Genomic DNA, 13,313 nt, shown 5'->3' with positions numbered 1-13,313 from the left:
TGCAAATATTTGTTAATGTATCTATACAAACACACACACACGGCCGGGTGGAGATATTTGGGTGTGTCTCCTTTCACGTGTAGCCCCTGTTCACCTAGCAGTAAGTAGGTACGGGATGTAAATCGAGGAGTAGTGACCTTGTTGTCCTGGTGTGTGGTGTGTGCCTGGTCTCAGGCCTATCCGAAGATCGGAAATAATGAGCTTTGAGCTCGTTCCGTAGGGTAACGTCTGGCTGTCTCATCAGAGACTGCAGCAGATCAAACAGTGAAACACACACAACCTTTGTTACAAAATATAAACATGTGCTTCAATTTTTTTCTAATCATTCAGTGTTGTGTTGAATGTTATCACAAAATTGCATTGTATGTCAAATCTTGTTCATTCAGGGCCAACTAAACTTCAAACTGACGGTGCTCTTTGTGGAAGCCCAAGACTTCATTTCAGCTACACTATGTTAGTCATTCAATATAAAAAATATTGAAAATAAAATTAAACAAAATATTAAATAAATCTGTTACTGATCCACTTCAACTTATTTCATCAAAGCTTTCTATCAGTAACATGGACAAACATATTCAAATTCTACAAACCATTCTAAAATAACAAGAATATCTGCACATCTTTGGAAACACTAAATGTACTATGAAATAAAAAATGTACAAGTACTAAGTAAAAAAATACACATCTATGATAAAAATATCTATGTTACTTATGTGCTTATATGCAAAAAAAATCTAAATATGTTTATTTCTAATGCCCCAGCTGTGTCACCCAGGGAATGGCCAGCACAGGGAAGTTTTATACTATGTGTAATATTTCAGAACCTCATCAAGAAGCTTCTCTATGTTGGTCTCATTGATGTCAACAAACATCTTCTGTTGCCGTGAGAAGTAGTAGATGTCACCCGTGTAGATGTCAAACCAGAGAGCATGGATGTAGACCCGGTTTCTCAAGAGGCCCTCTCTCATAAAGTTGTAGCTGGCAATGTTCTGCAGCTGCTGGAGAGTGTTGACTTGAGATAGCTTGTCCTCCACACTGAAGCGATTGTCAGGGTCAATGTATGCAACAAAGCGCCTCATTGGAGTCTCAGCCTGTCAAGCCAAAACAAAGTGCTTCTGTGAGTGTTGATGAGAGGGTGTGTGGGCAGTTGTGCATCTGTGTTGTATGTAGATGTGTACATAACATATACTCAGCAGTGAAGTGTTGCAAGGTTACTTAAAAGACAGTATTCCGTTACCTGAAACACTAATGGGGCTTGGAAATCAGACACTTCCAGTTGAGCAAACTTGACGATGGATGAGTGGCCATGACGCACCAGCCATGCCTTGAGCGGGGACAACTTGAGCATTTCTTGCAGTGTGCGGTCACTGTTGCGCATCATGTGCAACATGTTCATAGCCTGTGTTATCAGAGTTGTAATTATGTTTATATCTTGATGTACATGCAATTAAATAAAAAATATGACAAAAGAAATATACCCATCAAATACAAATATAGAATCTGCTTTCCAAACTCAATAAAACCAGTGAAAAAAGCATATACATAATGATAACTATAAGAAATCTGTAATGAATAAGTGAGGTTGTTAAAAGAATGGAATATGGATATCTCCACAGAAAACATGACAAATTCAAGACAACATGCACACCTTGCAGTCTGAGTGACCACAAACAATGACGTGCTTGATGCCGTTGATGACACACCCCAGCTCAAGCGCGGCGGGCTCTGTAGTGATCTCCTCGTGTCCACTCAGGTTGGCATGAGGCACCAGGTTCCCAGCATTACGCACTGAGGAAAGGGCCACGAAACATATTATTTACAAGAATATTCCAATGTTGCTTAGGACACACCAATAAACTACATACATATATACATAAGATACAAATGTAAGCAACACTGTACACGTACCCTATGTGGGAAGTGTGAACAAAGTACAGTAAAACAACAGCATTAACTGGGATCTTGTTTGGTGTTTAGTGAGGAGCAGGATAACACTACATCTTCCTTAATTAACAAAGAGATATTTGGGCAATTAGACAAAGATTAAAAACCGATATATTTTACTGAACCAAGAGATGACAAAGGTTTGAGTGGCCAGATGTAAGCCTTAAGTGTCCTGCTGTACACTAAAGCACTACCACTTACCAATGAACATATCTCCAACATTGGTCTGTGTGAATCTGGTGGGCAGCATGCGACTGTCAATACACGTGAAGAACACCGCTTTGGGCTGAAATGATGCAACAAACAGCACAGTAATTAAAAAGGCTTCATAAAATAAATAGTCACTAACTAAATATAAAAAAAAAGTAGTTATTTTCGTATAAAAAAATAAATATTGTGTAATAAGCCACATCTTATAGAGAAGTGGTTATCTCAAACGTGCTAAGCTACACAGTAAAAACGTGACCACAACAGATAGAGAGAGAGAGAGAGAGAGAGAGAGAGAGAGAGAGAGAGAGAGAGAGAGAGAGAGTGTGAAGCCAGCAACCTTGAAGATCCCATACCCACAGACAGTCAATCAGTTATTCGTTACTTACATGTGGATCATCCCGCACCACTTCAAACTGCTTCACCATTCTTTCCCTGTACGTGTTCCTGTACCTCATGATGCCCTGCAGTATGCGTGTCATCCCCATGGTGGCCTGCTGGGAGGAAGAGAAGGAAAGGGAAGAGGAAGAACAGCACCCGCGTCTGGTCCCGTCTGCACCACACCACCAGCTGATCGCGGCCTCAAAGCAGACGACGCGCTTCTCCTCCTCCTCCTCTTCTTCGTCGTCCATGTTAATACTTTATATCTAATCAATTGCCCGTTTCATTATTTGTTACTTATCCATTCTCTTTTTTTTATGCTAAGCTTCACTTATACATTTACTTTATTTTGTTTCTCCTGCTCCTTTTCCTCTAAATATAACTGCTCATTCTCCTCTTCTTCACTCATTTTTCCTTCATCTTCCTGTCATTGTTTTATTTTCTTCTGTCCCTTCATTCAATTAGACTGCACTTGTATTTTGTTTATTATTGCATTTCTTCTCTTATCAGAATATATATATATATATATATATATATATATATATATATATATATATATATATATATATATATATATATATATATATATATATATATATATATATATATATATATATATTATATATATCATTATTTTCAGGAAAGCTAAATATTTTACCATTCTTAATGCAGTCCAAACTATCATAATTCACAAAAAAAAAGGAGCTCACTTCAATCTAATCTATCCTGTTCTCCATTGCTAACATAGGAGGTAATCAGATGACCAAATATTCATTAAAACAAGATTTTATTAATTATAAAAAAATAACTTAGTTATGTTCCAATTCCAAGATGGCACAAGACTAGTTAAAAACACTTCAGTCTCATGTATCTTTCAATAAGAGTTGCAATCTTTTGGAAACAGCACTCTTAGTCATTCCTGGCACCTCCCTCTGCTGCAGGTTTTCTGATGAGAAACAAGAAACTGTTAAACTCAATGCATTCTTCAGTTCACATAATTCAAACACAAACATCAATAACTTCTTCAACATGTATCATAATATCAACATACATGTCTTGACTGCATCTCCATCCATGCAATCAAAACTTCTTTCCTCTTATGTCTTAAAATGTACAGCCATTCTTCTTTACTCTAGACATCCATTATGCATCTAACACTCTCTTCACAGTGTCTGCCCATCCTCCTTCCTATCTTGCCTTGCCTTCATCATATTACATTAAATGATGGAACAGCCAAGGTCAACCTAAATCCACTTGAACTATGGTATTCTCACACTAGCTTCAATGGTACAATATCATGTATATCAAAACATTCTTAAGGGAATCAATTCTAAATGGGAAGTATCAAGACACAATCAGCAGCACACAAAATGAAGCTCCATTAAAAGCAGATAAAAGACAACCTAAAGTAAGGCCAAGCACACACTGAGACAGGCAACACAGCAAAGGGCCGGACAGAACACTGCATCTCCCATGTCTATCCTGTTCTATGCTGCCATGTATCTTAATGGTTCACCTGGGCTAATATCATGACGCCTAAATGTTTGAAATACACTGCTGGTCAGAGTGGAAGGCATGATACCTGTGACATCCTGTGAAGGAGATTAATGACACAGAAAATATGTTTCAATGAGGGTATTCACCTAAACTAGTAATTGATAGGGTGCCCTCATGCCTTCTTGCCCTTTTCAAGTCTCTTGGGAAGTGAATCACCCAAGTGGTGGAGATACTGAGCATCAATATTGTCCCATATGTCCTGAATAGTGGCTTGGAGGCGTGGGAGGGAGGAGGTATCTCTCTCCTTTAGCTTCAGTTTTATGTACGCTCAGAGATTTTCTATAGGGTTAAGGTCTGGCGAATTTGTGGGCCAAGGTTTTAAAAGGCTGACATTGCAGAAATCAAACCAGTCAACAATTAAGTTTGCCGTATGGCACAGTGTACCATCTTGCATGAAGGTATCAGCATTGCACTTTTCCATACACTCATCTAACTCATCTAGAATTAGATCAAAGTAGTTATTTTGGTTCATACGAACATTCTTAGACAAAAACACTAATTTTTCAAGACCATAGTAAGAAAAACAACCCCACACCATCAAAGAATCTGGTTTTTAATGTGGGTGTTGTGTAGCGTGGATCGTGATGGTTACTACCGGGTCTGCGGTACACATAGTTTCTCTGGTTGTCTTTAACCTGAAAGCTTACCCCATCTGACCAGAGTACTCTACGCCACTTACCTAAGTCCCAATCTTTGTGCTGAGACACAAAATGCAAGCCTTCTGTTATGGTGACCATTGTGTGAAGCAAGGTTTTGAAACTGCACGGCAACTCCGGTATCACATGTCGCCTTTCACACTTCTTTCAATCACCTAGCCAGTAAAGAAGGTTCCTGGCCTTAAGTTCATTGCTATGTATGTGAGGGTCAGCCTCAAGCTGTCTTTGAATAACGTTCAGAGTTCTCTGGGTCACACTGTGCTTACGCCCTTCAGGGTTATAAGGTGGTGGCGAAGCGTCTCTTCTTCCCTCACGATAAATTTTGGTCCAACATTGAACAATTCTGAGAGCTTTTTTTTTTTTTTTTTTTTTTTTTTAACATTACAAGGGCACTGGCCAAGGGAAAACAAAGTGTTGGAAAAAAAAAATCCCGCTGGTTGCCAGGCCCTGTTAAGAGGAAAGTAGGAGAAAGAGAAAAAACAAAAAAATCTAAAAGGAGGGTCCAGTTAACGTAAGAGGTGTCTTGACACTCCTCTTTTGAAAGAGTTTAAGTCATAGGCAGGTGGAAATACAGACACAGGTAGAGAGTTCCAGAGTTTACCAGTGTAGGGAATGAAGGAGTGAAGATACTGGTTAACTCTTGCATTAGGAAGATGGACAGAATAGGGATGAGAAGAAGTAGAGAGTCTTGTGCAGCGAGGCCGCAGGAGGGGAAGGCATGCAGTTAGCAAGTTCAGAAGAGCAGACAGCATGAAAACAGCGGTAGAAGACAGATAAAGATGCAACATTGCGGCGGTGACTTAAAGAATCAAGACAGTCAGTTAGAGGAGAAGAGTTGATAAGACGAAAAGCTTTAGATTCCACCTTGTTTAGTAAAGCTGTGTGTGGATCCCCAGACATGAGAGCCATACTCCATACACGGGCGGATAAGGCCCTGTACAGAGCAAGCAGCTGGGAGGGAGAGAAAAATGGACGAAGACGCCACAGGACACCTAACTTCTTGGAAGCTGATTTAGCAAGAGTAGAGATGTGAAATTTCCAGTTTAGATTTTTAGTGAAGGATAGACCGAGTGTGTTTAATGTAGAGGAGAGGGGAAGTTGAGTGTTATTGAAGAAGTGTTCGTAGCAATTTCTTGATTTGACTTATTCTCCCTCACTGAGGCACAAATGTCTGAGATTTAGGCCTTGCCAATTAGTTTCCAAGGTCTCCTAATAGGTAATAACAAGGCACAATGGTAAGCTCACGCATCCACAAAAAGGGGCCGTGAGGGGGGATGAAAGAAAATTCAAATTCAAGCACATGATCCAAAGGCGAATGTTGACTAAGGAAACATATCATCTACTTTGACTACTAGAGCTGCAGAGTTGTCAGATAGTGACATAAAGCGAATAACGCCGGATGTTTAGGGGTTAAGAAGGGATGAATCAAATTTGGTCCGAGCAGAAGTTGTGGTCCCTTTCACGCCTTCTGCTCTGACCAGCAGTGTAAGGTGGCATAACATGGGGATAGATAGCAAGACCTACCCATTATCTGCTGCCTGTGTACTGCAAGAAGGCGGTTGAGACAGGTGTTGTTCTGTAGCCTGAGAGTGATAGCTGTCTCCAAGACTCCCTCTTGCACCTCTACATGTGCTAGCTCCTCCACCATCTGCTTCACCCATGACTCCACACTCCTGCATCTAAGAGGAGCAATGCTGTTAACTCTGCCTCTTCCCACACACTTCAGTCGGTATGTAAGAAACAACCAGGAAACAGGAAAAGCAACAGAAACACTACAACTGATCATTCTGTTCCTCTTCTAATGGGATATGAGTCTGAATGTTATAAGTAAGTGTGAGTGTGTAGTGCCTTGTCTAAACCATCATATGTGGAACTATCTACCTGGTATACAAATAGAAAAAATGACTGCACTATAAAGGTTATGTATAGTATAGTCAATTATAGATAGTTAATATATCTCACTGGTTACAATATGTTATAAATGTTGACTTACTTCCATATGGTGGGGTTTGTGATGTGTGTGGCAGCCAGTAACACTTGAAGGAGGAGAGTACGGTCCTTTCTAAGGGGACGAAGACGCTTGTAGCAGGTGAATACACTGCTTACCAGTGACTCTGCCTCCTGCTCATCAGCTTGGGGCAGGAGGTGCAGTAAGACTTTGACCACTGCACCCATGTTGTACTCACCATCATGAGTCTTGTCTAACAGCACCTCTGTAACACACACAAACAAACCAAGATAGTCAAAGCAAAAAAAATCATAAAAATAAATATAAGTAAATAAATAGATAAAAATAAAGAATGATGTCTGTGATGTCCTGGGCATGACAGAATGGTTCATAAACTTCACACAACAGAACAAAGGGGCAAATAGTGTAAATTATATGTGTACAATAAAAGAATATGGATGGAGCTTCTGTACCTTAGGCATGCAGGACTTACTTGACATAAAAGTAATAGCCTTCTCTTGGAAGTGATTGGAGGGAGAGAGCTGTGTGGCCAGGGATGCCAACGTTACATTGAGTTGGATACAATGTCTGATGCCGTGTTCATCCACATTCTCCTCTGCCTTGTCAGTTGGTCTGCCAACAAGAAGACAAGCTGTTATCTTAACTGCTAAAGGGTGGGTGGTATATATACTTGATCTCCATTCTGTTGGCTGAATTTAAAATTTCTGCCAGATTTTTTTTTGGCTTGCAAACATCTACTGAATATTATATAGAGAAAGAATATAAATGCCTGGCCATTATATAGCTCAGTGATGAATTATATTATTTTCCCAAGGGATAGCAATGATATATATGCCATGGAGAGAGAGAGAGAGAGAGAGAGAGAGAGAGAGAGAGAGAAAGAAAAGAAAAGAAAAAAAAAAAAAAAAAAAAAAAAATATACAGTCACATATTGGTTTACATCTGAGAAAAAGGGTTATATTTTAGGCAATGTACCTTTCACAAACCTAAAGCCTAAATAAAAAGACAAATACATATTCTACAATGGCAATGAGTCCTTGCATTACAATGGACAGTATGTATTGGTCATACTTACTTGTTTTTCTTTTTCTTGATCTTCATTCGACTTGTATGACGGTAGTATGGAAAGCCGGACATTATCTTGGACATGTACTGGGAGTTAAGTTGCCAAACAAACCAATCACACTGCAGATGTTCAAGATTAGTGAAGTGAGAAACATAAACTATATGGGTACCTACCTACTTACAATTCATGTAAATATGGAGGAAAGTGAAAAGCAAAATTCTCATAATACATACTAGAAAATAGAAAAATTCTGCCTGAAAATTTCATGATCTCTTCCTCCAATATTTGGCTACTATGAAACAGGCAGTATGTCTTAGTCTGACCTCTTTAGGCTGCTGCTTGGTGCACAATTGGGTGATGTTCATCAGATGAGCAATGATGTTCACGATGGAAGCCAGAGCTTTCACTCCCTCCTCACTCAGTAGATTATCCTCTGGAATATACAAAAAAAAAAAAAAAAAAAAAAAAAAAAAAAAAAAAACATGAACATGAAAGCATAAGAAAGACTACATGAAGTCTGTTGATGTATACACTGATATATTTAGCATTATTAATAACAAAAGGCATGAACCCAGAAAAAGTGGAACACTTCCATATGTACTCAAACTTATTCAAGTAATGCATGTAATGTATCACTAACATCACACAAACTTATCCATCTACTGCTAACCTTCCATTCCCTCATGGTTCTTGGGATCCACCTCAGCCCACACTTGAAACAGTAAGGGAACAACATCCTGGACAAACTTTTTCAGCTGTTGTGGGTCTGAGAAGAGCCAAGTGTTTTGCATGGTGTCTCGACTTGTGCTGTCCCAACCTGTGGGTGCCAAACTGCCAGCCATCAATCGCTGTGAAAAGAATACCATGCCTGTCAACCCCTTCAGAGGCAAATGCATTTATGTGTAAGCAAAAACAATTTTTCTGGCCTAACATTTTAAGTAACAATGGTATACATGTTCTGTGATGAATACACTTGTGGATATAATGACATTATATCACTTAGCTCACCTCCCACATTGTTAGGGGCACCTGTTCCTCTACTTGACCTTGCTCCTTCAGTACGACCTCCAGGAATCCCGACAATTCCTGCAGGAGCTCCACATGTCCTTTGTGTGTGGTGAGTCTATTGCTTGGGTTAGTGTGTAGCATGCGAGTGAAATCCACACACATTTCCCTCTTGCTTGGACCCGTCTGTGAGATGAGTGCCTGTAATGATAGACAACACCCCAGTATAGTACATGCTACAATAATGTTATGTAAACCAATCCTTATGGTGCCTAAAAATCACTCAATAAATCAAAGTATTATAATACTAATCTCAACTATTGAACTAAGCAAAGAGAAGTACTACCTATACTTAAATAGGAGTTCATTCAAGTCCCAACCACTGGTACTTTGGTAAAATTGTCTCAGTTTCCATGGATTTCAATGTACTGTCAAATTCTTTGCATGGGACCACACTCTTCCATTAGTGTAATCAATACCAAGGCTGCTAATTCATTTCCTCTTACCAACACAAGACAGTAACTATGAAAACTGTTATTAGTTCCATTACAAAGTCACTCTAATACTCCAATAGAGTTCCTAATACCAACCACGTACCTTCCTGGAGATGAGATTGATAAAGTTATTGATGAGAGTGTTGGCATGACGAGCAAGGAGTGTCGGGGTGTGTCTAACAAAGAGGTTTATGAGGCGCAAAGAGTCAGCCTGCACCCCAGTATTGAGGTGTACCATGGCACATGACAGATGGGTTGCCAGCACACTAAAGTATGGCTCAACATGACTGCCAACCTGGCCATGGTGGAAAGAAATAAAAATTATTAACATGCTCCTTACCTATATTTGATTATCTACTAGTAAAATAAGCTGAATGAGCACATATGTCTTGATGAAACAGTATTCAAGCATCCACATCCACATATTTGCTAATTTCCTGCGAAAACTGAGAATATGCTATACTGTAGTTGTTTCTGGTTACCTTCAGTAGTAATGTTTCAATGAACTTGATGGTGGCTGATCGGATGAGTACGTCAATGTCAAACACACATGGTGCCACGCCACTGATAATCTGGGATAGCTTGGGCAGCAGCACCTCCATCTCATTGTTCTTCACCAACTCCAACAAGCCATTGAGGCCATCTTGCCGCACATAAGTGTTGGTGTTGCCCACACAGGTCAAGAGATCCTGTTAAGTAAGAGCAAAGTAAGTATGCTATAGTATTCTTGGTGTCTGGAATGTGGACATATTATAAACAATTACCCAGTTAACAACCTACCTAACTTCTAAGTCTAACACCAATGCAGGAAGAATTTGGTTAGGGCAGCACCTGTACACCCTCCCAACATTCTTCTACCCACCACCACCACCACCTGCCAGCATACTTGCACCCATTACCACCACCACCACCTGCCAGCATACTTGCACCCATCACCACCACCACCTGCCAGCATACTTGCACCCATCACCACCACCACCTGCCAGCATACTTGCACCCATTACCACCACCACTACCTGCCAGCATACTTGCACCCATTACCACCACCACCACCTGCCAGCATACTTGCACCCATTACCACCACCACCACCTGCCAGCATACTTGCACCCATCACCACCACCACCTGCCAGCATACTTGCACCCATTACCACCACCACTACCTGCCAGCATACTTGCACCCATTACCACCACCACCACCTGCCAGCATACTTGCACCCATTACCACCACCACTACCTGCCAGCATACTTGCACCCATTACCACCACCACCACCTGCCAGCATACTTGCACCCATTACCACCACCACCACCTGCCAGCATACTTGCACCCATCACCACCAACATCTGCCAGCATACTTGCACCCATCACCACCACCATCTGCCAGCATACCTCTACCCAATCACCTGTTGCTTCTTTCATTATTGTAAAATCAATATAACATAACATAACATAACATAAATAATAGGATAACAAAGGGCCACCAGGGCCCATCTAGGTTATCCTGTATCAGTCGCACAGCGACCTCGTAATCAGTACTTAAAGATACACTTACAAGTACACAATACATTATATACTAATTCTAAATATTTGGCCCATTAACAGGGCTAAGTCCTGCAGCGAAATCCTCTACAATTTGTGGTCCCCATACATGGGGATCATGTCTTATTTAACTATAGTAAATTTCTTATAAAAACTATCATGCAGTGCTATACATAATTATAAATCTAATAAATTTAAGTGCTTATCTAATCTGTTTTTAAACATTGTCAAACTAGTGCTATTTACAACCGTCTCTGGCAATGCATTCCAGAAGTCTACCACTCTATGACTAAAGAAATATTTTCTTATATCTAACCTGCAGCCTTGCTTTCTAATCTTCCTGCCATGATTTCTAGTCCTATTTCCCTCCTCTAAGGTAAAGAAAGATCTCACATCTATGTAGTTTGTATCTGAGAACATTTTAAATAACTCTATCATATCCCTCTTATACATCTCCTCTCAAATGAAAACATGTTTAATTCCTTTAATCTATCTCTATACTCCAGGCGCTTTAATGCTGGTATCATCCTAGTTGCTCTTCTCTGAACTGCTTCTAACATGTTGATATCCTGCCTATAGTGGGGTGACCAGGCCTGTATGCAATACTCTAAATGGGGCCTAACATAGGAATTATATAAGCTACGCACCACTTCCTTACTTTTATAACTAACATTTCTATTTATAAAACCCAGGATCCTATTTGCCCTATTTCTTGCTTCTAAACATTGCTTTGAAAATTTCATAGTCCTGTCTATCACTACTCCTAAATCCTTTCCTTCCTCTACTGCCTCTAGCCAACATCCCTCCATCTCATAGTTAAAGTTTGTGTTGTCTTTACCTAAATGCATAACCTGACACTTATCAGAATTAAACTCCATCTGCCACCTGTCTGCCCATGCTATCAGCCTGTCCAGGTCTCGTTGTATTCTGTAATTGTCCTTTTCACCCTGTACTGCACATGCTATCTTAGTATCATCTGCAAACTTTGATACTTTGCTACTAATTCCTATATCTAAATCGTTAATGTACACCAAGAAAAGAAGAGGTCCTAGCACTGATCCTTGGGGTACCCCACTAACCACTTCCTTCCACTCAGACATTGCCCCATTTAATACTACTCTCTGTTTCCTATCAGAAAGCCATTCACTAATCCAATCAACTAACCTACCCCTATCCCATGTAGTCTCAATTTGTACACTAGCCTCCTATGCGGTACCTTATCAAACGCCTTGCTAAAATCTAGATATATAACATCTATGCTATTTCCATCATCTAACTCCTTGGTAATATATTCTAAGATATCGAGCAAATTTGTAAGACAGGACCTCCCTGATCTAAAGCCATGTTGGGTATCTCTAATTAATCTATTCTCATTTAAATGCTCCCAAATACTACCCTTAATGATTTTCTCTAGTATCTTACATACTATACTAGTTAAACTGATCGGTCTATAATTATTCGCATCATCCTTCCTACCTTTTTAAATATTGGAGTAACATTAGCTAACTTCCAGTCCTGAGGTATCTCAGCAAACCTAAGTGATCTTTCAAAGATTAACTTAAGTGCTTCAGAAATACTGTCTACACCCTCCCTAAGTACTCTGGCATGTAGCTCATCAGGACCACTGGCTTTCCTATCGTCTAGTTCAAGAATAAATTTCCTAATAATTCCCGGTTTTATATCAATATTTTCTAAAGCTCTTAAACTACTCGCACTGTTTGTAACAGGATTTCCTATTCTTTCCTAGTAAATACTGAAGAAAATTGTTCATTCAATAATTCTACTATGTCTTCATTTTGATCCACTACTACACCATCTTTTCTGAGTGGTCCAATCCTATCCTTATTTCTTTTATCACTGACCTTGTAATAACTATATAATTTTTTGGGATCTTTACTCCCAGCTCTAGCTAGTTTTATCTCTGCCTGTCTTTTACTTTTTTTTATAACCTTACTCAAATCATCTCTGAGAAACTCTGAGCTTTTGAGTAAGAAAGATTTGAGAAACACGTGGATGACAGGTGAGCAAGAGTACTATGCTTAACAACATACGTTTACCATCATGTCTTTATATCCCTCACCTTAATGTTACGCTTCTTCCTTGTGAGTAACTCCTCCTCACTTTTTCTCGTCAGCTGCTCCTTCAGGGTGATCTTACGAGCCTTGAATTCAGCCCTCGTCTCATTCTGCGCCTTCTTCAGTCTCTTGCCAACCTTCAGTTTTACCTTAGCGAAGTCTGCCTTCTTGGCTTTCTTGGCCCTGGCACTCTTCGTCATCGTGAGGCGCCAGGCGAGGGCACAGACACAGGCACAGGGAGAACTTGAAAGGCAGCACCGGGCCACTCACGCTTTGTTGACACCTTCTGCTGGCTCACGTGTCGCCACTCGCCGCTGCAACCTTCCCCTTCTTCCTTATTTCTTCACTCTTGCTTCATCATGCTTCATTCTTTTGTTTGATTTGTTGCACGGTTATTTCTGATTTCCAGTATATTTATTT

At 40.0% G+C, this 13,313-nt stretch overlaps 2 protein-coding genes across 2 annotated transcripts; both read right to left on the bottom strand.

The window, feature by feature from the left end:
• Positions 1-278: 278 nt before the first annotated feature.
• Positions 279-2,744, bottom strand: LOC123509493 (beta carbonic anhydrase 1-like). The gene is made up of 5 exons (XM_045263805.1): positions 2,541-2,744; positions 2,146-2,230; positions 1,649-1,788; positions 1,238-1,399; positions 279-1,091 (listed from the first exon to the last, which is right to left on the bottom strand). The coding sequence occupies exons 1-5, from the start codon at positions 2,637-2,639 to the stop codon at positions 804-806; spliced, it is 774 nt and encodes a 257-aa protein (XP_045119740.1). The 5' UTR covers positions 2,640-2,744; the 3' UTR covers positions 279-803.
• Positions 2,745-3,302: 558 nt separating this feature from the next.
• On the bottom strand, positions 3,303-13,230 carry LOC123509928 (testis-expressed protein 10-like). The gene is made up of 11 exons (XM_045264555.1): positions 12,899-13,230; positions 9,762-9,968; positions 9,383-9,574; positions 8,789-8,986; positions 8,451-8,628; positions 8,104-8,213; positions 7,790-7,899; positions 7,187-7,326; positions 6,739-6,958; positions 6,270-6,424; positions 3,303-3,478 (listed from the first exon to the last, which is right to left on the bottom strand). The coding sequence occupies exons 1-11, from the start codon at positions 13,091-13,093 to the stop codon at positions 3,396-3,398; spliced, it is 1,788 nt and encodes a 595-aa protein (XP_045120490.1). The 5' UTR covers positions 13,094-13,230; the 3' UTR covers positions 3,303-3,395.
• Positions 13,231-13,313: the final 83 nt, after the last annotated feature.

Source organism: Portunus trituberculatus, chromosome 27 (assembly GCF_017591435.1).
Source record: "Portunus trituberculatus isolate SZX2019 chromosome 27, ASM1759143v1, whole genome shotgun sequence".
NCBI classification, from domain to species: Eukaryota; Metazoa; Arthropoda; class Malacostraca; order Decapoda; family Portunidae; genus Portunus; species Portunus trituberculatus.
The sequence above is the reverse complement of the archived record's forward strand: the minus strand, read 5'-3'. Positions and strand labels throughout refer to the sequence as shown.

Excerpts from the sequence above, each read along its gene's own strand:
- LOC123509928 (XM_045264555.1), bottom strand. The coding sequence starts at position 13,093 with ATGACGAAGAGTGCCAGGGCCAAGAAAGCCAAGAAGGCAGACTTCGCT. Across the intron at positions 7,900-8,103 it reads CCAAGCAGCAGCCTAAAGAG|TGTGATTGGTTTGTTTGGCA; the intron begins GTCAGACTAAGA and ends GAACATCTGCAG. Across the intron at positions 7,327-7,789 it reads ATCAAGAAAAAGAAAAACAA|ACCAACTGACAAGGCAGAGG; the intron begins GTAAGTATGACC and ends TCTTGTTGGCAG.
- LOC123509493 (XM_045263805.1), bottom strand. The coding sequence starts at position 2,639 with ATGGGGATGACACGCATACTGCAGGGCATCATGAGGTACAGGAACACG. Across the intron at positions 1,400-1,648 it reads GTGGTCACTCAGACTGCAAG|GCTATGAACATGTTGCACAT; the intron begins GTGTGCATGTTG and ends CTGATAACACAG. Across the intron at positions 1,092-1,237 it reads AAGCCCCATTAGTGTTTCAG|GCTGAGACTCCAATGAGGCG; the intron begins GTAACGGAATAC and ends TTGGCTTGACAG.